This window comes from Chroicocephalus ridibundus, chromosome 6 (genome assembly GCF_963924245.1).
Source record: "Chroicocephalus ridibundus chromosome 6, bChrRid1.1, whole genome shotgun sequence".
In the NCBI taxonomy this organism is placed as follows: domain Eukaryota; kingdom Metazoa; phylum Chordata; class Aves; order Charadriiformes; family Laridae; genus Chroicocephalus; species Chroicocephalus ridibundus.
Window position 1 is genome coordinate 23,693,350 of NC_086289.1, and position 24,521 is coordinate 23,717,870.

Below are 24,521 nucleotides of genomic sequence, written 5' to 3' on the forward strand. Positions count from 1 at the left end.
TATTAGTGATAGACTCCTGGAAATGTTGATTGGAGGGGACCTCTTCAACCTCCTACTTGAAAGAGGACTGTTTGCAACACTAGATTGGGTTAGCTGTGGCTTGGGCTAGCTTACTCAAGTCTTGGTTACCAGAGATGTTGCAGAGTATTCCTGTTTTAGTGCTGTGTTACCCTTTGAGTCACGAATTTTTTCCTCATGTCCAATATGAATCCCCTTTTTTATCATCTTCTACTGCCAAGAAGAGTTTGTCTGCATTGTGTTTGTGATTCCAAGTAGTTGTAGGCTGTTAATGATCAACCCTCACCCTCTCCTTCTTAGATGAAATTCACTCATCTTCCTCAGTCTCACCTCATGAGTCATGTGTTCCGTGCCCACGACTATCTTGATACACCTCCACTATATCCTCTCTGGTTTCTCAATATTGTTCCTGGTCTGGGGAACACAAAACTGGGTACAATATCCTAGGTGTAACTTTACCAGTGCCCGGTAGAGGGGGATAAAATAAGTTCCTTAAATCTGCTAGCTCTGCTTTTCTTAACATAGCCCAGCTTGCAGGTTGTTTTTTTTTGTTTTGTTTTGTGTTTTCCGTGGAAGTTTGGCATTGGTTTGTGTTCAGCTTGGCATCCACCATAATCACCAAACCCTATCAGCTACTCAGCTGTTTGGTTTTCAGTCTGTACTGATGCATGGGGTTTTCTGTCCCAGGTACAGAAGTTTATGTTTTTCCTCAATGAACTTCATGAGGTTTCTATTGGGACAGTCCTTGAATTTCTGCCGGTCCCACTGGTTGTAGTGCTACCATTCAGCATGCCAGACATGTCTCCCAATTTAGTGTTGTCAGTGGTTAAGGTAATGTTATGATAGCATTTTCAGATAGTTCTGAATAGTGAGTTCCACAATGGGTGAAATAAACTGATTAAGACTGCCTGTGTGCTCCCAATAATCCTGGTGATTGGGCACACAGACAACAGTATCTTCAAAGCCTGTTCTTCAGTATCTTCAAAGACTCTGTATGTGTTGTTTTTTGTCAAGATCCCACTGCTGGACCCTCTGCATCAGATCAAAGCACCTGGTACTTAGATGAGTCTACTCTGAGTGACAACATAAAGAAAACCCTTCATAAATTCTGTGGACCCTCTCCTGTTGTTTTCAGGTAAACTGCTTCCCACAGAAAGGAAAGTGGGATATCGACGTAACCTGTAAGCTCATTCACTGTGTAGCCTGTACCCTTATGTGATGCCATGGATGGAAGGATGCTTAGTTTTGTGGTTGCTCTTCTGGACTGTATTTTTCATAGCTTGTCCAATGTTATTTCAGCAGAGCATACTATATTTGCACAATATCTTACTTGTCTGGTGTTCTTAGTCTCATTAGGCATCATTTCTTTTAGGTTGTACATGTCTGCCCCATTTAAGGTGCAAATGTATTTCTAAATGTAGAATATACTCTGGATTTTGTATGGCTGTGCTTTATTTAATTTTTTCTCACCCTTGCTCTCCTGTTTTATCTACAGTGATGTGAATTCAATGTATCTCTCTTCCACGGAGCCACCAGCTGCTGCTGAGTGGGCCTGTCTCCTGCGTCCCCTGCGAGGAAGAGAGCCTGAAGGAATCTGGAACCTGCTTTCCATTGTGCGGGAGATGTTTAAGAGACGGGATAGCAATGCAGCTCCTTTGCTGGAGATTTTGACTGATCAGTGTCTCAACTATGAGCAGGTATTAAAATCTTTTTGCCGTGGGGGTTGAAATTCTGGAGAACCAGGTTGAGCTAGTGGCTGCTGCCATGTGCCTGTACAATGCATGGCTGAATACATTTTTTTTTTTTTAACAGTCTGCACGCATGAGGGGCATGTGCTTCTCTACACTAAAATGGTGTTACAGTTTGCTCTTGTGCTGATTTAGTGATGTCCAAGTAACACTATATCCCAAAAATACCTCAGTCCTTTTAACATGAATATATGGTGTCTGAACTCTTTTGTTCAGCCTGTTTGATTTGATTTCTGCTCCATCAAGATATTTTATTTTAATGGTTTTTTTTCCTAAACAAAGTACATCACATATGAGCTGTCATTTTGATAAAAACTAAAGATATATGTTGGGTGATAGAATCTCAAATTCTTTCATTGTTTTTACAGAAGATATCTCTTGATGGGTTTAAGTAACAATTTTTTGCATATTTTTAAAATAATCTTAGGGAAGAGGTTTCCTTTGACAGTTCAGGATGCTGATCTCACTCTGTAATATAAGTTGCAGTGTAAGTTTCCATATTGCTCTATCACATACCTCAACTTCGAGCAGGTGAAAGGAAATGCTTCATTTGTCACATTTGTTACAGAATTACAGAATGTGATTGTTCACTTTGTCCCTCCAAGTGTGAAGGCCTCTAGTAAGAGAACCTCCTGTGAGTGTTTTGTTCTGCGGGCATGTGCTTTCTAACTAGAGAAATTTTGAGATGCCTTTAGTTCTCAAAAACCAATGCTACTATAGTGCTTGTAGTTATTTTGGAGTCAAATGAAAACATGATACTAACTACAGATCATGTTTCCTTGTGGTTATGAGGTTAAGTGAGAGCAGGGGATGAGATGTTGTCGACAACACAGCTCCACTGAACATTTTCTTCTGCAGATAACCGGCTGGTGGTACAGTGTGCGAACATCTGCATCACACAGCAGTGCTAGCGGGCACACAGGACGCAGCAACGGCCAGTCAGAAGTAGCTGCTCATGCTTGTGCGAGTATGTGTGATGAGATGGTGGTTCTTTGGAGGCTGGCTGTCCTTGACCCAACTATTAGTCCACAGAGGTGAGCACCAGAATCAGATCCAGTCTCTCTTTATTTCTGTGATGTTTCAAGGACACTCAAGAGTTTCTTCTTGTAGATTCCTTGTGTTTGTATCGTTACCTCATTACCTTTTCAACTATTAGTCCTTCTGGACTGTGTGCTATGTAAGGTTCAAGAGCACTATAATTATTTTAAACTGCAATTACTATTGCTGCTCACTTTTAGCAACATCATGTAGTGTGAATAATTTGTTTTCTGAGGTCTCTTTTGCATATGAGTGTAATTCTGCATTTCAATGTCCCAGTGAAGAACATTTCTTTGAATGATAACACTGTCTACCAATAAATTTTAATGCTTTCTAAATTTAGCAACTTAATGGATTTCTGTTCAGCCCAACCATTCACTGTTGTCTATTTCAAGACGAACCATTTCTTGCTTTCTGTGCTCTTAGGGAGTTTATTCTCTGCAGTGTATTGGTAAACAGTGTCACTGGTGTATGATTTTTCAGTCAATGTTTTCAATTGTCTGAGGAAAAATTTTGAGGCAGGCTTCTAAACCATATTGTGCCTTGGTAAATCACTGCCAATCTTTATTTAGCACTAGTTGAATAGCAGTGGAAGTGCTGAGGGCTCATGTAGAGATACTGTGGTTGACATTGTAATAATTCGTTTTGTACATCTAGTCTACAAAATGTGGTGTGTAAAATGTACTGAATTAGTTTAATGTGCTAGAAATGCTCAGAAAAAAATTCAGAACAAATGAAAACAGGATGGTATTTTCAATACAATTACACATTAACAGGATTTGCTTTTTGTGAATTTTGTTGTGTAACATTAATAAAAAGACCTATTTTTGTGGTTTAACCCAGCTGGCAGCCAAACACCATGCAGCTGCTTGCTCCCTCCTTCCCCTCCTCCAGTGGGATGGGGGAGATAATCAGGGAAAAAATGGTAAAATCCCAGCTGAAACCAGGACAGTATCCCCCCCTTATTCTATACCATCTGCATCATGCTTGGGTCATACACTTTCCAATACATTCCAATTAATCACCACCACTTTTCCTGTCTCTAGCTGGGCAGCAATATCTTGCCATGGTGGGGCAGCCCAAATGGGTTTGCCTCTGCACTGCCAGTTGTTCTGCATCCATTCCTGTAACTATCCCCACAGAGCATTTGTCACCATCCATGGATCAGTATGGAGATAAAGTACTGGCCATTTTTCTCGTTCAGTGATATCTAAAACCAACTGGATGGCTTTCACCTCTGCAAACTGACTCGATTCACCTTGTTGTTCAGGAGACACCTATCTATGTAAGGTACATCAGGGACACTAAAATGGCTGCAGTTTCTGTCTTGTACAGTTTACAATATGAAGTAGCTAAATACAGGGGATGAAGACAAATCAAAAACTGTAGGAAACAGGGAATAAGGCTTAAAATAAACACAAACATCAATCAGATCACACAGAAAAACCATAAAAGATTTTGGCTTTTAATAAAGAATGAAGTTGTGCTACGTGTATTCACATTTGAGTTATTTGGCACAGTTCATATTTGCTCAGATCTCCTACTTGAGCTCATGCAAAATTGAAATACTTCTGCTTCATTAGCTGTTCTTTTGGCCTTTGAATAGTCACCAAGAAGAACCCTCTTCTACCTGTCTTTGCCCTTCTTTCCAGTGAATTGTAAGAAGACTTGCTACCTCATTTCTAATTCATTACTGGCTCTCATCCTTATGGTACCCTTTCCTGAGTAGTTCCCCATTCTTCTTTTTCCTTCTGAAAATCATAGAATCATAGAATCTTCATGGTTGGAAAGGACATTTGAGATCATAGAGTCCAACCATACACACACACACACACACACAAACCCCCAAAACCCCAAAAAAACAAACAAAAAAACCCCTAACCTCCAATCTCTGCCCTTCAGAGCATGCCCTGAAGTGCCAAATTTACATGTCTCTTAAATACCTCTAGGGATGGTGATCCAACCACCTCCCTGGGCAGGCCGTTCCAGTGCCTGACCACTCTTTCAGTAAAGTAATTCCTCCTAATATCTAATCTAAACCTCCCCTGCCCCAACTTCAGACCATTTCCTCTGGTCCTGTCATTATTCACCTGGGAGAAGAGGCCAACACCCACCTCTCTCCAGCCTCCTTTCAGGTAGTTGTAGAGGGCAGTGAGGTCTCCCCTCAGCCTCCTCTTCCCCAAGCTAAACATGCCCAGCTCCCTCAGCCTCTCCTCATATGACCTAGTCTCCAGACCCCTCACCAGCCTGGTAGCTCTCCTCTGGACACACTCCAGCGCCTCAATGTCCCTCTTGTACAGAGGGGCCCAGAACTGAACACAGTACTCGAGGTGAGGCCTCACCAGTGCCGAGTACAGAGGCACGATCACTTCCCTGCTCCTGCTGGCCACGCTATTCCTGATACAAGCCAGAATGCTGTTGGCCTTCTTGGCCACCTGGGCACACTGCTGGCTCATGTTAAGCTGGCCGTCCACCAGCATCCCCAGGTCCTTTTCTGCCGGGCAGCTTTCCAGCCACTCTTCCCCAAGCCTGTAGCGTTGCTTGGGGTTGTTGTGACCGAAATGCAGGACCCGGCACTTGGCCTTATCAAGCCTCATACAGTTGGCCTTGGCCCATCGATCCAGCCTGTCCAGGTCCCTCTGTAGAGCCTTCCTACCCTCAAGCAGATCAACACTCCCACCTAGTTTGGTGTCGTCTGCAAACTTACTGAGGGTGCACTCAATCCCCTCATCCAGATCATTGATAAATATATTAAACAAAACTGGCCCCAGAACTGAGCCCTGAGGGATACCACTGGTGACCGGCCGCCACGAGGATTTCACCCCATTAATCACAACTCTCTGGGCACAGCCATCTGGCCAGTTTTTAACCCAGCGAAGAGTACGCTTGTCTATGCCATGATTTGCCAGCTTCTCCAGGGGAATGCTGTGGGGGATGGTGTCAGAGGCCTTACCAAAGTCCAGATAGACAACGTCCACAGCCTTCCCGGCATCCAGAAGGCGGGTCACATGGTCATAGAAAGAGATCAGGTTGGTTAAGCAGGACCTCCCTTTCCTAAACCCATGCTGGCTGGCCCTGATCCCTTGGCTGCCCTGCACTTGCCGTGAGAGCTCACTCAAGATGATCCTCTCTGTGATCTTTCCTGGTATCAAGGATACCAGGAAAATCCTCTCTTTGAATAAGCCCTACCATTCTGCTCCCTTGTTAATTAATTTCTTTAGTGGTCAAATAGAAGCAGTTGATTTTGTTTAGCCCCTTTTGTCCTAATACCCTTTGCACCTAAATTGGGTCACCTCGTTTTGACTTGGTTTTTTGGCTTTTGATAGGAAATCTGAGAGGATTGAGGTGTTGGGCTTGTACCTCAGATCTCTGAAATCTGGCAGAAACAAGATGGCAGTTGATTGAGACACTTGCTGTAATTTCTAGAAATGTCTTTTCCTCTTCCTGAATTAGATCACCCAAATGTATATTCGATTTAGACTATCTTGCTAATGTGCCTAGGCCCTACGTGAGATTTGGAGCTGGGAAATGCAGAAATGCTTTGTTCTTCCCATGGTAATATGGGGCATGGGACTAACTGCTGTGTCATTAAGTCTATATAACCTTACCAGCTTGCTTCTTCCTCAGAGTGATTTGAACTTCAGTTATTTTTGTCTTGCTTGTTCTGTGGCTTGCAACAGTTTACTCTCTCGAGGACAGTCTGCTAAAGCCTAAGTTAAATTGTTGGTCTCTAGATAGGCATATCAGGGTAAAGAGGTAAGTGCCTGGGAGGTGGATTAGGTGGTCCTGTCTGGCATGGTGCTTCTCTGGGCAGGCTGTTTAGATTGTACATGTGAATGTCTTGACTGGAGTTGTTCACAGGGCTGTTTCACAGCTGCTGCAAACTGTTCTGTGAATGTTTCCAAGAGCAGTTCCCTGTGGCACTCCCTGGTGTCAGACTGCTGAAGCTTGCATCACTAATACCTTATTTGGTATTAGCAATTAGATAAGCAAACAGGGCAGACAGTATTTAATTTTAAACCTCACAGTTTGTATTGTGCTTTCATGTTGGCACTGTTCTCATTTTGTTTCTGTATCATGCGCCTATTTAGGACTCGTTTGTTAAAATACCTGTTTCCTTTTTTCAGCCTGTCTGCTTCCTAATGCTGCCTATACTTAATTCAGCAGAAGATGTTTCTGACCAAAAGGAGGAGGTGTTCTGTGGGTTAAGAGATAGTTTGTCACAGGTGCATATTGCGTTTGCTTTCTAACCTGTCCTCTTACTTCTTCTCTTAGGCGCAGGGACCTTTGCTCACAGCTCAGACAGTGGCAGCTGAAAGTCATAGATAATGTTAAGAGGGGTCAGCACAAGAAATCACTGGAGAAGCTCTTCCAGGGTTTCAAGCCAGCTGTGGAAGCCTGTTACTTCAACTGGGAGGAAGCTTATCCCATTCCGGGGATCACATATAGCAGCACTGACAAGAAGAACTCATTCTGTTGGGTAAAGGCCATCCAGCAGAGGAGCTGCCGGTTGCAGTGTGCAGAAACTGCCTGTGAGGCTGGTAGAACCCATGGACAGGAGCCCGGGGGATCATGTCTGCAGCCTGGGGACAGGCTGCGTCCCTCTCCTCAGGAGCCAGCAGTTCGTCCAAAGGAACTAACCGGAAAGCGGAAAGTTGTCTCTGAAACACCACAGAGGGTTCTGAGACGACTTTCCGCAGAGGGTGATAAAGCTGTGTATAAGACTGCAGTGGGCAAAGCAAAGTTGCCAGTGAATAAAGGCTTGACCAGTAAACACAGCGGGAAACGCCGCATGAGCAGTGAAGACAGCTCTTTGGAGCCGGACTTGGCAGAGATGAGCCTGGATGACAGCAGCTTGGCTCTGGGGGCAGAAGCCAGCAACACATTTAGTTTTACAGAAAGCCCATTGAGCAGAAGCTACAGGGACACCTTTGAAGAGGATGGTGGGGTGTACTTCTCTGAGGGACCTGAGCCCAGTGTCAGGAGCAGTTCCATGGCCAAGAAATCGCCCAAGGATCCTGTGGGGGAAATGGGTAGTGGTGATGATGACCTGCCTTCTGCAGATGAGAACAGCGGTGGTGTGAGCCTGAAACCAGAAGAAGTGGGAGATAATGGTGCAGCGGGGGGAGGGGATGATGGAGAAGAGGAAGACGATTACCAGGTATACTATCTGAATCCACAAGAGGTAGCCAAGGAAGATGATGACAAAGCTGAAGGGGGAAATGAAGAGGAGCAGGATATATTTGCTGGTATAAAGCCTCTGGAACAGGAGAACCGGATGGAGGTGAGCCGAATCCAGTTCTAAACACTGTTTTGCAGTTTTATGTATTGTATGCATCATGGTCTCACTATCCTCCTAGCGGCCACACTTAACCTGCATTAAACCGCGTTAAGTTGTTAAATCAAGTGCTTAATTATAATGTTGTCATAACCCGTTGTATCATAAGGTATCTGCAGTCTTAATGAAGTGGTATCACACGTGTGTGTTTCCCACAAGCTTAGCTCCCTATTTCTGTGCTAACTGCAAGTGTCTCATAGTTGTAGCTGGTCCCATCTCATATTCCAGGATTTACAAATGTAGGCAAAACAGTGTGCGCTTTTTACCTAGTCTCACTCTTAGAAATGACAAAATTGAGCGGAAATTAAAAAGAAGTAAGACCAAGACATGCCCAGCAGGAAAAATTTAAATCCAACCACATAAGCAGAAATTCTCTGGAAAGACAGAGCCAATCTAAATAGACTGTGTCACGTTTCTGTAATAACCTCAAAATATGGTTAGAGCTTTCACCTATATGAGCGAGCAGCTGAAATAGTTATAGTCAGTCATGGAAATAGTTATAGTCAGTCAGTTTCAGTTTTAGGGTTTTTTTGAGTTATTCTCTGATTTCTTATAGCACTTGGAGGGAGGATGTGACTTAATCAAGGAAGAGGAGGCTTTTTAGGGGAGTGCTTAATGGGGTGGTGGTGAAGGTCCAGGCAAGGAGGACTCTGAGAACACCTGTGGCTGAAGTGAATTGTGAATTGTGTTTGCAGAATCTTTGCGACAGTGGTTTGAGCAGGCTGGTGGAGTGTGACTTGAATATGATCATCTGTTCTTTCTTCCAGATCCTGTTTGCCTGTGCAGAGGCCCTGTATGCCCATGGATACAGTAATGAAGCATGCCGCTTAACTGTAGAGCTCGCCAGAGACCTACTGGCCAACCCTCCAGATCTCAAAGTGGAACAGCCACCAACTAAGGTAGAGACAGTGCTTGTCTAGTTTTGGGAATAGAGAGTAAGTTAGAAGGAATATGTGGGATAGATACAACAGCATTCCCAGGCATTTCTCATTTGCTGTGATTCAAGGCCCTTCACTGATGCTTCCTCTGGGTTGAACTTCTCTGGATGTCATTAATGTGCCTGCTCACTGTGCGTGTGAATAAAAGGGAGAAAGAAAATAAGAGGCTATTCAGCAGGACTTGGAGTCATCAGAAACTTGAGTGTAGTTAAAAGCTTCTTCACTTTTCCTTGTGCTTCAGAGAGAAGCTTGGTTTGACTGTTAAAAGCTGCAGCTCCTTTAGGAATCTGTTTTAAATCAATTGAACAAAACACACTACTAATATCGGCTTCAGAGGATGCTTTGTTTAAGAGATACTGCTACTGTGTGCTATGAGATTTTACAGCAGCCATTAGAAGTCTTGATTTTTGTGCAGCTCTGTGCAGGTGACCCTATTTCTTGTGGTTCTCTCCAAAACCTTAGTCTCCTGTTACATAATGTGCACTATTGGAAATGTTAGAAGATTTGCTGTTTCAGGACAGAGGGTTGGAGAGGAAAGAAATAAGCATAAAATTCTGGAAAGTCACTTGTAGTGGCACTAAGCAGTGTTTGTTGTATGGAAGGGTTCCCTTGGAAGGGACAGGCATGCAACATCTGTCTGCACAGCATCAGTCCAATAGTGAACATATGTCTTATCAACAGGCCGGCTCTTCCGCTGTGTTGTGCTGGGGTGAGATAGGGGAAGTAATGATGTTCATCAGTAGCCACTGGGATTTGTGACTCCTTAGCAAAGGGAATAAAATTTAAATGTGTTTTATTCTTTCTTCTGTCTACTGGTTATTGCAAAGTGTAGGACAAGCATAGAATCATTTGGGATGTTTAGGAAAGTATCCTGTGACAAATTCCTCCTGAAACAGGGCAAAAAGAACAAGGTATCAACCAGCAAGCAGACGTGGATGGCAACCAACACCTTGTCCAAAGCTGCTTTCTTGCTGACTGTGCTAAGTGAGCGGCTGGAGTACCACAACCTGGCCTTCCGAATAGGAATGTTTGCTCTGGAGCTGCAGAGACCACCTGCCTCTACAAAGGCTCTGGAGGTATGAAACATCTCAAAAAGGTAGTATCCATAAGCAACACTGTGCTCCTTGAATGCTTTTGCTCATGTGGTTTCCATTTTAACTACTGAAGTTTGGTTATGCTTTTATATGTTTCCTTAAAATTGATTGCAGTGGGACAAAATGTATTGTGTGCACATCCCATTAGCACACGTTGATCTGCCAGAAAAATGATTAGAAATATCATTTCATCTGTCATTGCCTTCATTGATGGGAATCTCAGACCTCATATGACAACAGGCCTTTTGATTTCACATGAAGCTACAAGCTTGAAAATATTTAAATGAGTACAAAAACTTTTGTGAATGTATCATTTCCATTAGAAAAGCTTACTTGCTACTTATCTTGTTTCCAGTTTGCTTGGCTAATCTGGGGAAAATAAAGCTATTTGTAAATGGAAGTGTCCATATTTGCATTGGTGAAATGGTTTTAGACTTATTCCTTAGGGTGAATTGGTGCAATTGTAACATGTTTGAAAATCGTTGCGCTTGCGGATATCTTATTTGTTGGCAAGTGAACATATGCACTGTGCAGGCAAATTATTTTGGACACTGCTTGATTACTATAAGGCTTCCTGTGTAGAAAAAAAGAAGTGTCCAATTAAGACCTTGTCCGTGTGATTTGCAGCTGCCTTGCTTTTCACTGCAGGGTTGTGCAGTCCCTGGGGGTATGCATTGCTGCTAGGTATTTACCACTACACTTGTTACACTAATTATCTGTACTTCTTATGGTCTAATTAGAAGATTGTGAGATTGGCAATCACTTGCTACCTAGAAGACAGCAGTCACTTGCACATGTTAAGAATGGAGAGAATGCAGGAATGGCAAAGCATAGTGAAATGTAATGATCTTCATCCAGGTGGCATGCATTGCTGCCACCCCGTGCTCATTCTTCTGCTAGTCAGTCTCTGTTGTCTTGAATGGGTATATTATTTAACATAGCATCCTTTCTTCCTCCAATTAAGAGTCATCACCTTTTCCACTGACTTATCCTGTCAAATGCTTCTCCTGATATTCTTATGAAAACTGATGCGTTTTTTTCTGTATGCAGCTCAAGAGTGATAATTTGAGTAAAAAAAAAAATTGTGTATAAATATGAGGCAAGACTTGTATTAAATTTGAAAATCTGTATTCAGAGAATGATAAAGGTGGCTAGGGTGCTAAGATGTGCTATAATTTAATGATCCAATAAAGACTATTGCTGTACTTTATGTGTAGGTAAAAATGGTCTACTGCCCACAGGGCCTGTGCTGATGACAACTTCTTCTGTTTCCTTGTGGATGCTACCAGGTGAAGCTGGCGTATCAGGAGTCTGAGATTGCAGCCCTCTTGAAGAAGATTCCCTTGGGCACTAATGAGATGAACACTATTCGAGGAAGAGCTGAAGAACTGCGAGAAGGGACACTATGTGATTACCGTCCTGTCCTGCCTCTGATGTTGGCTAGCTTTATATTTGATGTCCTGTGCACTCCAGGTACTGTGTGCATTGGCTTGAGTGTGTGAAGGGCTGAGATGCCAGGTCTTGAGGGGTTTTCAAAGAGAAACTGTCTTCTGTATGAGAACAACCTAATTTTGATTCTTCACACACTGTCGCTTGCACATTGCTCCACGTTGCTTTAGAGGTATTTTGTGCCCCAATGGAACTGTCTGTATTTCTGCTTACATTTGAAAACAACTGGAAACTTACCACACTTCAGCACTCTGTGTGTGTTTGTAAAATAGTTATAAACGTCTGACTTTCTACTCTGATGCCGGTTATATTCAGACAACACTAATATAAATCTAGTATTTAAAAAAGAACATAACAACCTGGGACTAGAAGACTGACTTGGCAATATTACCTGCCTGGTTTGAAGCCTTCTGAGTCTAGAGAGAGAAAAGGGGAGGAAAAAAAACCAACAAGACGACAGAATTGTGGTCTTGAAACTGGTACAAGGCTAGGAATATGACCACAGGAAGCTCTGCAAATTCAGAAAACTCTCGGAAAAGGCTTTTGCCTTGAGGTCCTAGTTTTGAAAGCTGACCACTAATTCTGTTGTCTTCCTTCAGTGGTTTCTCCTACAGGCTCTAGACCCCCAAGCCGTAATTGGAATAATGAAATGCCTGGAGACGAAGAGCTTGGTTTTGAGGCAGCTGTTGCTGCTCTTGGTAAGAATCTTTTACAAGAAAAGTTTTTCTTCATCCATATTCTGCATCTGCCTCTTGGATGGTGAGAGTTAGTAGTTCATGCCAGTTTGCAGAAATGAAAATGTTTGCATGGTTTGTCAGTACCAGATGCAGAAGGATTCTACATGCCAGGGTTGAGATGCCTTTGCAAAGCTGTGAAAAATGGAAGGGGGATACAGGACAGGAACTGAATGTTAAAGTAGTAACATGAATTTTAGCTTTCTTGCTCTTTTGTCACGGAAGATGTATTGGCTGTATTTGATGGACAGTTTCAGAGAACAAAAGGCAATCATTTCAGAAGAGGTTAGACAATGATAGTGAAAAACTAGCAGAAGTACTCTCAAGCATTACCATGTAATTCGTAATCTTAGCGTAATGCTGGATTCTTGCCTCATTTATCAGCTTCAGCAACAAAGCAGTGATTATATATATTATGTTGACAATACTGTATGCCCATTTAAAGCATCATGCAAAAAGGAATAGAATAGATTAAACAAGGCCTGTCCTCTGTTGCCTCATCTCCGAAAGGAGGAGAATGAGTTCTCTGTGGTGTGGGAATGCTGGCTTGTAGCGTCTGCAGAAACTGGAAAACTTTGTTTCAAGATGGAGTTGTGGGCTTGCCTGGGCTCTTTTCCTGTGGCATGTTAGAATCTGGTTGTTCTGACAGTTGTAGTGAGCTTAGTATTCTGGGAACAGACAGCAGCAGCTCCTGTTTATTCATGACCTATTTCTGAAGTTAACAGAAAAACAGGGAAAAAAATTTATCTTCTTTTGCCTGTGACAGTGAGGTGAATAAAATAGTCTGAGGCATAGATAGTGCTCTGGATGTGGTGTAGTCCCATGGGCTCACTTGTCTCTTCATCCCCTCTTTTCTGACTTGCAGGCATGAAAACAACTGTCAGTGAAGCAGAACATCCTCTGTTGTGTGAGGGCACCCGAAGGGAGAAAGGGGATCTGGCACTAGCACTGATGATTACTTACAAGGATGATCAGTCTAAGCTGAAGAAGGTGAGTTTCCCTTTAAAAGGGGAGAGGGAGATGCAGAGCAAACCATGTTTGGCTTTTGATGGGTTTGATAGCTTTGCCAGTGAGCATAAGTTGTTGTATCAAGTGCTGATGATTTACAAGCTATATTGTGGTATTTATATTCTTCCACTGATGCAAAATCTGATTGTGCAGTGTGCATTGCCCTGAACAGGCGCTCTTTCCATAGGTTTCTTAAGGTCCAGTCAGGAGATGCGTTCTCACTGCTTTTAATGCTTTTGCTTACCTGTTAAAACAAGTCCTTTGTCCCAGGGATTTTCAGTGTGTGCTCTGTGTGTGGTCTGGGAATTGATTAGAATCACAGAATCTTCATGGTTGGAAAGGACCTTTGAGATCGAGTCCAACCAAACAACCTGCAATCTCTGCCACTAGAGCATGCCCTGAAGTGCCAAATTTACACATTTCTTAAATACCTCTAGGGATGGTGACTCAACCACCTCCCTGGGCAGGCCGTTCCAGTGCCTGACCACTCTTTCAGTAAAGTAATTCCTCCTAATACCTAATCTAAACCTCCCCTGCCCCAACTTCAGACCATTTCCTCTGGTCCTGTCATTATTCACCTGGGAGAAGAGGCCAACACCCACCTCTCTCCAGCCTCCTTTCAGGTGGCTGTAGAGGGCAATGAGGTCTCCCCTCAGCCTCCTCTTCTCCAAGCTAAACATGCCCAGCTCCCTCAGCCTCTCCTCCCAGACCCCTCACCAGCCTGGTAGCTCTCCTCTGGACACGCTCCAGCGCCTCAACGTCCCTCTTGTACAGAGGGGCCCAGAACTGAACACAGTACTCAAGGTGAGGCCTCACCAGTGCCGAGTACAGAGGCACGATCACTTCCCTGCTCCTGCTGGCCACGCTATTCCTGATACAAGCCAGGATGCTGTTGGCCTTCTTGGCCACCTGGGCACACTGCTGGCTCATGTTAAGCTGGCCGTCCACCAGCACCCCCAGGTCCTTTTCTGCCGGGCAGCTTTCCAGCCACTCTTCCCCGAGCCTGTAGCATTGCTTGGGGTTGTTGTGACCGAAATGCAGGACCCGGCACTTGGCCTTATCAAGCCTCATACAGTTGGCCTTGGCCCATCGATCCAGCCTGTCCAGGTCCCTCTGTATCATAGAATCATAGAATCATTTAGGTTGGAAAAGACCCTTGGGATCACCGAGTCCAACCATCAACTCCACTCTACAAAGTTCTCCCTTAAACCATATCCCTTAACACCACATCTAAACGAGTCTTAAACACATGCAGGGATGGTGACTCCACCGCCTTCCTGGGCAGCCTATTCCAGTGTCTAACCACTCTTTCTGTGAAGTATTTTTTCCTAATGTCCAGCCTAAACCTACCCTGCTGCAGCTTGAACCCATTCTCTCTTGTTCTATTGTTAATTACCTGTGAGAAGAGACCAGCACCAACCTCTCTACGATGTCCTTTCAAGTAGTTGTAGAGAGTGATGAGGTCTCCCCTCAGCCTCCTCTTCCTCAAACTAAACAGTCCCAGCTCCTTCAATCGCTCCTCATAAGATTTATTCTCCAGGCCCTTCACCATCTTCGTTGCCCTCCTCTGCACTCACTCCAGCACCTCGATATCTCTCTTATATTGAGGTGCCCAGAACTGGACACAATACTCAAGGTGTGGCCTCACCAGTGCTGAGTACAGGGGGACAATCACCTCCCTACTTCTGCTGGTCACACTATTTCTAATACAAGCCAGGATGGCATTGGCCCTCTTGGCCACCTGGGCACACTGCTGGCTCATGTTCAGCCGCTTGTCAGTTAGAACCCCCAGGTCCTTTTCTGCCAGGCAGCTCTCCAGCCACATTTCCCCAAGCCTGTAGCGATGCATGGGGTTGTTGTGGGCCAAGTGCAGGACCCGGCACTTGGCCTTGTTGAAGCACATTCCATTAGCATTGGCCCATCAGTCCAATCTATCCAAGTCTCTCTGTAGAGCCTCCCTATCCTCATGTAGATCAACACTCCCGCTTAGCTTCGTGTCATCTGCAAACTTGCTGATGATACACTCTATGTCCTTATCAAGGTCATCAATAAAGATGTTAAACAGAAATGGTCCCAACACTGAGCCCTGAGGGACACCATTTGTGACCGGCCGCCAGCTGGATTTAACTCCATTGACCACCACTCTTTGGGACCGCCCATCCAGACAGTGCTTGATCCAGCAGATCGTATGCTCATCCAGGCCATGAGCCGCCAGTTTTTCCATGAGAATTCTATGGGGGACAGTGTCAAATACTTTTCGAAAGTCTAGGTAGACAATGTCCACAGCCTTTCCCTCATCCAATAATTGGGTCATCTTGTCATAGAAGGAGATCAGGCTGGTCAAGCAGAACCTGCCTTTCATAAACCCATGCTGACTAGGCCTGATCCCCTGCTTGTCCATTATATGACTTGTAATGGCACTCAAGATGATCTGCTCCGTGACCTTCCCTGCTACTGAGGTCAGACTAACAGGCCTATAGTTTCCTGGATCCTCCTTTCTGCCTTTTTTGTAGATGGGTGCTACATTTGCTACCCTCTAGTCCATCGGGACCTGTAGAGACTTCCTACCCTCAAGCAGATCAACATTCCCACCTAGCTTGGTGTCATCTGCAAATTTATGGAGGGTGCACTCAATCCCCTCATCCGGATCATTGATAAAGATATTAAACAAAACTGGCCCCAGAACTGAGCCCTGAGGGACACCACTGGTGACCGGCCGCCAAGAGGATTTCACCCCATTAATCACAACTCTCTGGGCACGGCCATCGGGCCAGTTTTTAACCCAGCGAAGAGTTACACTTGTCTATGCCATGATTTGCCAGCTTCTCCAGGGGAATGCTGTGGGGGACGGTGTCAGAGGCCTTACCAAAGTCCAGATAGACAACGTCCACAGCCTTCCCCGCATCCAGAAGGCGGGTCACATGGTCATAGAAAGAGATCAGGTTGGTTAAGCAGGACCTCCCTTTCCTAAACCCATGCTGGCTGGCCCTGATCCCTTGGCTGCCCTGCACTTGCTGTGAGAGCTCACTCAAGATGATCCTCTCCATGATCTTTCCTGGTACCGAGGTCAGGCTGAGAGGCCTGTAATTCCCCGGATCCTCCTTCCGACCCTTAATCCTCCTTCCGACCCGATTCTGTTTTGCTGCAGGGATGTTGGCTTGCAGAACAGTATATCTAGCAAATCCTTTTTTTCTTAACATCTCACCTCTTTGATATATTAGTTCAGTCCACCTGTGCCTTAATGTCCCATGCAAGAGAGATAGCAAAACTCTGCCCCTCCACCCCAAAGGAGGAAAAAAATATCAAAAACTAATGAAACTCCAGGAAGGATTTTATTAATCTTTTATATTGAGAAACCCAGCAAGAATATTATTAGTGTCTTTCTGCCTCCTGAAGGAGGAGCACTTTTGCTATACTATTCTCCAGGGAATAACAGGGACACTGTGATATTAGTCATCTGCAAATAAATGTTCTGTCACATTCATGGTGTTCATTTTGTGTGGAGAATGAACAGTATAAATGGACAAACCCATAAAACGTAGTCATGCATTGTTCCCCAGTTATGTAATAAATAAGGACAAGAATGTGTTATTGTAGGCCGTTATAAGTGACTTTCAAGTGGCTTCTCTAGTGGCTTTACCATTTTTTGGTAAATGGTATGAAAGGATTTTTTGAATGGTGAGCACAGAATTTTGGTGACTTAAACAACAACATCTAATGACTGTCAGAACTAAATATAGAGTCCTCCATTGTGTCCTTGACATACCAGAATTATTTCTTTATTGTGAGTTTTGAGTGCTTCTCAAGTAAAGCCAGTGTCTGTTTGAAGTGAAAATGGGGATATTACTTGCATATGAATGAATCTTTGCTTCCTGAGTAATGCAGACCACATGGCTCTCAACTGCGCGTTGCTGATCTTCAGTGCAGCAAGACAGTGCCTACTTTCTAGAGAATAAGCGTTTTCTTTTTTTCTCCAACAAACGGAATTTATTGTCCACCAGGAAGCTGAATTTGGTACTTTGCTTCTATGTGTAGTGCCTGTTCTTCTACCCTTCTGCTAAGCTCTTCTCCCCCCACCTTTTTCCTTGCTGTTACAGATTTTAGACAAACTCCTGGACAGAGAGAGTCAAACTCACAAGCCACAGACTCTGAGTTCCTTCTACTCATCCAGCAAGCCTACAGTAGCAAATCAAAAATCTCCTTCCAAACATGCTGCCCAGTCCACTGCAGCTATCCAGCAGCTTCCAGGGACTTCTGTCACTCAGCAAGCTGCTGTAAGCACTGCAGTCCAGAGCAGTCCTGAGAACTTCGTGGAGAAGAGTGCACAGGGTAAGAAGTGCTTTGTAACGGCTATGCTGAAACCCTTCTGTTACCACTGCAAAACTGTAACTGTACCTTTTTCTCTGTTTTGGGAAGTAGTCAGAGTGATTATATTACCATCTGGCTGCTTGGTGGTTACTAGAATGTCAGTCCTCTATTATCTGTTTGGCTGGATCCATTTCTGTACACATTCTTGTTCCACAGAAAATGAAGCTAATTGTCAGGTTTTGTATCTTGAGCCAGCTGTATAACCAGTTAACATAAAACTACTGTGATTCCATCTTTTAAGTTTGTATCACAGAGGTGCCGGATTTCAAAAAGTTACACACTGAGTTAGGTACCTTCATGCAAGATAAATAACTAAGATTGTTGAAGGGCATTAGAGACAAACGTGGTTTTCTTTAAGCTGTGCCTCTGCTTTGGTGGCAAACATGCCACATACAGCAGCATTTGGTGGAAAGCAGATACTCTCTTAACTCTTCCCAGAGATCAATATTAGCTGAGGATGACTGCAATAAGGTTAGGGTTGCTGGAGCATTTTTATTCTAAATTTTTTCTGTAGTTGCAGCAAATTTTCCGGATCTTCATTCGTTAAGATCCAATGTTCTCGGCCTGCTGTTGAATGATATACTTAATGCTGAAAGAAAACCGAGATAATCCTGCTCATAAATACCGCTCACCTTCTAAAAATTCTGCATCTTTTGATGTTTATATCTTTTAAAAGGCTACATCTGGTTTTAGAGCTACAGAAACAAATCATAATGTTTACCACGTCACTGTCCTGTTTATGCAGAGAGCTCTCAGAGGTCCCCCTGTGAGCCAGCTGCGGAGGCCACTGTCCTGAAACAAGAGGGAAAGGTCCCCAGTCGCCTGGCCCTTGGAAACCGAGGTGGATACAATGGGAGATGCTGGGGTTCACCTGTCAGGCAGAAGAAGAAACACACAGGTAGGAACTGCCCAGTTCATACTAGTTCTAGTTCATCCATCTTCACCCACCCCTCCTCCAGTGGTGGGCACCAGGGACCACACCGGAACCTTCACCTCTGCGCCTTCGAGATTGGGCTGTATGCACTAGGGCTGCGCAACTTTGTGTCTCCCAACTGGCTGTCTCAAACTTACTCCTCCCATGTCTCTTGGATCACAGGTTATAGCAAAACCAGTTCGTTCTAGTGCTATGCTAGGCAGCCGGCTGGGGTGTCGGCAGTTCCCTTGCTCTTTCATTCAACTTGTCAGCCTTTCTTGTACTAGAGAAGCAGCTGATTCTCTGAGGTGTTTGGCATGGAGAAATAGGTTTTGCTCCACGGATTTCCTGTCCCCTTCCGTATGGCATATTACCATACCTTTCTCACACCAGATGTGTTCTGGGGGATGGATTAGATATCTGGAGATGAATGATTGCTGGACTCTTGGAGCAGAGCACTGTGCTCCTGGGTCCAGAAGTATATTCAGAGGAGCTGCTGCCTCTCTACACCTCTCTTGTGAAGGGTGTAAGTTAGAGGCTAAGGGTGTGAAGAACCTTTGTGTAAATTGTGCAGCATATACCAGAAGGTCTTTCTTCATACTCATACAATGTGTGGAACTTGACTTTGTATTTATATTTGCTTCTTGTTATACAATGCCAGAAAGCTTGGCAGATGGAGTGGGGAACGGGGATGGTGTGAAGTGGGAAATAAAGATATATTGTTCTTGGGCTCTTCTACTTTCTAATCTGAGAACTGTAAAATGACACTTATATCCGTGGCCAACTGACTAATTTAATCTCTCTTAATTTGCAAAGTGGAATGCCTGGCAGCTCTGAGGCTGTCTGACACAACTGATCTTAGTTGGGACTGTAGGTGATATATTACCTTTACCAACCCTGGTGACATTACTGTGTTGGTTCTGGTGTTGTAGGCATGGCTAGTATTGACAGCAGTGCTCCTGAAACCACCTCTGACAGTTCTCCGACGCTCAGTCGGCGTCCACTACGTGGGGGATGGGCAACAACATCCTGGGGCAGAGGACAGGACAGTGACAGCATCAGCAGTTCTTCAAGTGATTCGCTGGGATCTTCCTCATCCAGTGGCAGTAGGAGAGCCAGTGGGGGAGCCCGTGCAAAGACTGTGGAAGTTGGAAGGTAATGAGTAATACCAATGCACAGAGGCAACTTCTAGATCCGATGTCATGGAACTAGCACGTGTGCATCAGGAAATACTTCCCTGGGAGCGTTTGCTTTGTTTTGTTTCTTCTGGACCCTAAAAACAGGAACTCTACTCCAGCTAGTGAACTTGGGGTACTTGTTGCGATCTGAAAGCTTCCTCTCTCTTTTTCTTCTAGGTATAAAGGGAGGCGATTGGAGAGTCATGCTCCTCATGTCCCAAACCAGCCTTCAGAGGCAGCTGCTCACTTCTACTTTGAATTGGCCAAGACAGTCCTTATCAAAGCAGGTGGAAATAGCAGTACCTCCATCTTCACCCACCCCTCCTCCAGTGGTGGGCACCAGGGACCACACCGGAACCTTCACCTCTGCGCCTTCGAGATTGGGCTGTATGCACTAGGGCTGCACAACTTTGTGTCTCCCAACTGGCTGTCTCGAACTTACTCCTCCCATGTCTCTTGGATCACAGGTTATAGCAAAACATTATTGGGAAGCTTGCTTTTGGGCAGGAAGGAGGGGAGGGAGGTGAACTTATGCCAAAAATTTGTGATACTGATGTGCTGTGGTAGCCATGTAAGCTGCTGGCACAACTGGCAGTACAAGCTGAGCACCGCTGGTTTTACACAGTGGTGCTTGTTTGGGCCTGGAAAGCTCTTGTCACCTGTTTCTTCTTGTTTGAACTGCCAACATGCTTCAGTCTTCAGAGTCATAGACCATTTCTTACAGAGACTGATCTTAACTTCTCCTTTGGGGGTCTGCTGAAGAGACAGACATTTGTCAAGTTTGAACATGCTCTTTGGCTTTGTTCAGTATTTCACTTTCCTCCTCTCTCTGTTTTCCCTACTAACTGCTTTCTATCCATGTGGCTTCTAGAGCCTGAAAAACACACCCTTGAAAGTTCATGTTTTCCTTACATGGTGGAAATAGGCAACAGTCCAGGCTGTGGTTTGTGGGTACTAAAGTCGGCTATAGCAAGTTCCTCTCACTGCCTCAAGTGCATCTTGAGCTTAAATTTTATAATGGTACCCTCATTCACTGCTTGCTTATTGAGGGCTCTTGCTTGTCCTGTGTTTTGGGAGAAAGAGCCTAAATTTGACTTGAAGCCTAAGGGGAGCAACTGGGCTCTGTTGCTGCTCCTGAAGGAAGTGAAGAGTGCACCTCCTGTTGAGGGAAGGCTGACTGGAACTGTGCTGGGCATACAGTGGTGTGAGAGTCTTCTCTTTTACTCTTAGGGCAGGCCATGGAGATTGGTAGCGCAGCCTTGAACATCTTGGTGGAGTGTTGGGACGGGCATCTGACTCCCCCAGAAGTGGCATCATTGGCAGACAGAGCTTCACGGGCCAGAGACTCCAACATGGTGCGGGCAGCTGCTGAACTGGCACTCAGCTGCCTGCCCCATGCCCATGCCCTGAACCCAAATGAGATCCAGAGGGCTCTGGTGCAGTGTAAGGAACAGGTGAGCATCACATGGGGGCTGGCTAGCGCAAGCTGATTTCCAGCATCAAGGTCACGCTGTTACTTGTGGGATTGGCTCCTCTGCTACTGGACAGCTTTAATCCCAGTTCTGTGGATTTATCTTTTGTTTGTTTGTTTGTTTTTACAAATAGCTTTGGTTATTCTGCCTAGTTGGGATCTACCTGGTCCCCATAACATCAGTAATTTTAGAGTGCCTTATACTTTTCTGATGTTGTAGTTTTGCCTTCTTTTGTTTCTGGTTTTGCATTCTTCACTTTTGCTTTTCTTTCACTGTCCCCAGGACAATCTGATGCTGGAAAAGGCCTGTATGGCAGTAGAAGAGGCAGCCAAAGGAGGTGGCGTGTACCCAGAAGTCCTCTTTGAAGTAGCTCACCAGTGGTACTGGCTTTATGAACAGACTGTTGGTGGGACCCCAGCCCAGAGAGAAGGTGCCACTGGCTGCAGTGCCAGTGGTGCCCGAGCTGCCTCTGAAGCATCACGTGGGTTGACAGACAACCGGGTGACCTCTGAGCCAACCACTGTAACAGTGGCAGCTGCGGTGACTGCGGCAGCGACAGTCATGCCGGTGATCTCTGTGGGGTCGACCATGTACCAGCAGCATACAATGGCAGGGCCGGCAATGGCACATACACACACGCAGGGCCTCCACCCTTACACCACCCTTCAGACTCACATCCCTTGTAATCCCCAATATATTGGACACACTATCCAGCACATGCCGCGCCCAGCTGTCTTCCCGGTGCCTGGCTCAGCGTACCCGCAGGTGAGCTTTGCCTGGGCCTTGTTTGTTTACGGAGGCTGTGTGGCTGCTTCCAGAGGGAGTACGTCTGACTGGGGAGGGCGTGGGGCTCAAACCTCCCATGGCCTGAAATCTAGCTTCTGCTTTCACTTACTTGCCAATTTGTGATACTTACTTTGGCTCCCTATCTCAGCTTTTGCGTTGCAAGGAGCCTTCTGTGGGTGCATGTAAAATCTCAAGAGAATATAAAATAGAATACGTCAGTAGTTTTTAATCTTGCTGCTCTGTAGTTTCTCAGAAGGCACTGGACAGAAAGCTTGTAATCCTGAGAGCTTGCAGACTAGATAGAGACTACAGAGGGAAAACCAAATGAAGGTTACTTTAACCTGTGCCTATTTTTGAAAATTCTTGGAGTGGTTTTCTGCAAACTGGTTAGATTTTAAAAGGAGGAGGAGCAAGCAGATGTAATGATCATGTGGTGCAAGGTAGTTTCTGTGCTGCTTCTTCCTGTGCTTCTTCCTCCCTGTCAGATTGGACTTCCCATGCTCTGGGGTTTGTGTGGGGACATCATGTTTTGGACTACTTCTGAACGGTCAGATGAAGTGGACATGACAGTTATTTATTTTCTGTTTTAGGGTGTCCATCCAGCATTCATAGGAGCACAGTACCCTTATTCGGTAACCACACCATCATTGGCAGCTACAGCAGTGTCATTCCCTGGTGTGCCGGTCCCATCCATGACGCAGATCGCGGTGCATCCCTATCACAGTGAGACAGGACTATCACTGTCTTCCAATGTAGCGAGTAAGTGTTACAGCTCTGGGCTGTGTGTAGCATAGGTTTATTTACTGTACCTCCTACCAGTAACACAGTGAAGTCCTGCTCCTTATGGACCACAAGTGGGACCAGCGTTCTTGGACTGAAAGGTCGTGGCCAAATCCACTCCATCCTGAAGATATGCATGCTCGGGGTACTGGGGTTCATAGTTGGGCCTGATTCAGCTAGTGGAGCTTTAATTTCTGTTTAGCTAATTTTCCAGTATGAGATTATTTTGGCCTCTCAGACTAAAGTGTGTTTGAAGCCCTGCTGGCCTTTCTGACCTTTAACTTATTAGGGCTTTATTCCCCCTCTCCTTTGGGTAAGGTGAGCGTAGATGATGTTGAGCAGGCTCTTGTGGTTCCTTTGGGTCAGATGGATAGGGAGTGTGGGAAGCGGGCAGCAGGCGGATGGCAGACTTCTGCTACATTGGCACTAATAGATGTCTTTCCTGCCTGAAGTGATTGGAAGCAGCTGGTACCCGAAATGTGGAACCTCTGTATGGAGGACATGTTATGGCAAGATCATGTCAATGGCAGCCTGAATGTTTGCTCACATGTTGTGTTGGGGCTAGAGTGGTGGTGAAGACCCATCAAGTAGTGCGCAGCGCTGGAATAACAGATGTTGACTGAATTGTGGACATGCTCTCATTGCCATGGGGTTTTTGCACCAGCGGTTCACGGTTGACCCAGGCTCTATTATCCCCTTACTAGAGAAGTTGTAATATTTGCCTATTTGTACATTCACTTATCAGTGCTTTGCAACTCACCAGGTGCTGGAAGACTGGTATGTGGGAAAACACTTAAGAGCTATGTTGGCCTCCGTCATGTCCAGTTTATCAGGATAATCTTTTCAGTTATTTTTATCTTGCATTTTGATGACAAAACCACCACAAAGGCAAGTAGAATAGTCCTGAAGGCCTCAGGATCTGAAGAGCATCCTTTGCTGATAGCCTTAGTCCTTGGCTGATACAGTTGTGAGAAACCATTTCTGTACTCCTCCAAAGAGTTATGGATCTTCCAGAATTGCTAACTCATCCTACAGCACTTAAAATAATGAAAGGAAAAAACAACCCCACCCTTTCCAGTTGCCATTGTTTATGGCTTGCATAACCTTCTGCTTACAGTTCTTAAAATACTGTTTCACTGTTCCTGGAGTATGTAGTCATGTGGTGATGCTTGAGCTCTGGCAACAATTCAGCTCAGTCTTACGGGTTATTCTCCTTGGCCAGACTTCAAATGCAGCACAGATTTTGCCCCGCTTTTGGGTTGTTTGGCACAGCTTGTCTGCTTGGTTGAGGAGGTCAGACAGATCTTTCCTGGGAGGCACATTGTTCTCAGGTATTCAGCTATTCACTAGTAAAATTTTTTTTAAAATATTGGAGGTGGCAGGGGAAGAGGAGAAATCATAACTTGGAGCATTGCCCAAGCTGGTGTAGTAGCACCACAGAGAAGCTGTGAAATAAGGATAACAATGCACACACACCTGATGCATCTCTGCTCTGGAATTCTTAAGCAAACCTTGCTTTTTCCTTGTTGTACCTTTCTCGAGAGGGAAAGTTAGATAAACTTGCATCCCTTGTCAGAGTACAGCTTACTGGCTCAGTGTTAGCTGCTGTCTGTAAAAGTTCAGGTGGTACAATGTAATGGATTTTCCTGTGATTTCCCT

General features: G+C 44.9%; 1 protein-coding gene across 3 annotated transcripts in view; it reads left to right on the top strand.

The window, feature by feature from the left end:
• ZSWIM8 (zinc finger SWIM-type containing 8) overlaps window positions 1–24,521 on the top strand; it is a 67,070-nt gene that overhangs the window by 36,710 nt on the left and 5,839 nt on the right. For all 3 annotated transcript variants that reach the window (XM_063337941.1, XM_063337942.1, XM_063337943.1), the window contains exons 7-22: window positions 1,033–1,153; window positions 1,514–1,715; window positions 2,625–2,800; window positions 7,080–8,088; window positions 8,910–9,041; window positions 9,977–10,156; window positions 11,464–11,647; window positions 12,223–12,321; window positions 13,223–13,347; window positions 17,463–17,694; window positions 18,479–18,631; window positions 19,579–19,801; window positions 20,002–20,291; window positions 21,055–21,278; window positions 21,579–22,061; window positions 22,673–22,841. In XM_063337941.1, coding sequence (XP_063194011.1) covers window positions 1,033–1,153; window positions 1,514–1,715; window positions 2,625–2,800; window positions 7,080–8,088; window positions 8,910–9,041; window positions 9,977–10,156; window positions 11,464–11,647; window positions 12,223–12,321; window positions 13,223–13,347; window positions 17,463–17,694; window positions 18,479–18,631; window positions 19,579–19,801; window positions 20,002–20,291; window positions 21,055–21,278; window positions 21,579–22,061; window positions 22,673–22,841 — 4,002 coding nt within the window. The remainder of the gene's footprint in view (window positions 1–1,032; window positions 1,154–1,513; window positions 1,716–2,624; window positions 2,801–7,079; window positions 8,089–8,909; window positions 9,042–9,976; window positions 10,157–11,463; window positions 11,648–12,222; window positions 12,322–13,222; window positions 13,348–17,462; window positions 17,695–18,478; window positions 18,632–19,578; window positions 19,802–20,001; window positions 20,292–21,054; window positions 21,279–21,578; window positions 22,062–22,672; window positions 22,842–24,521) is intronic.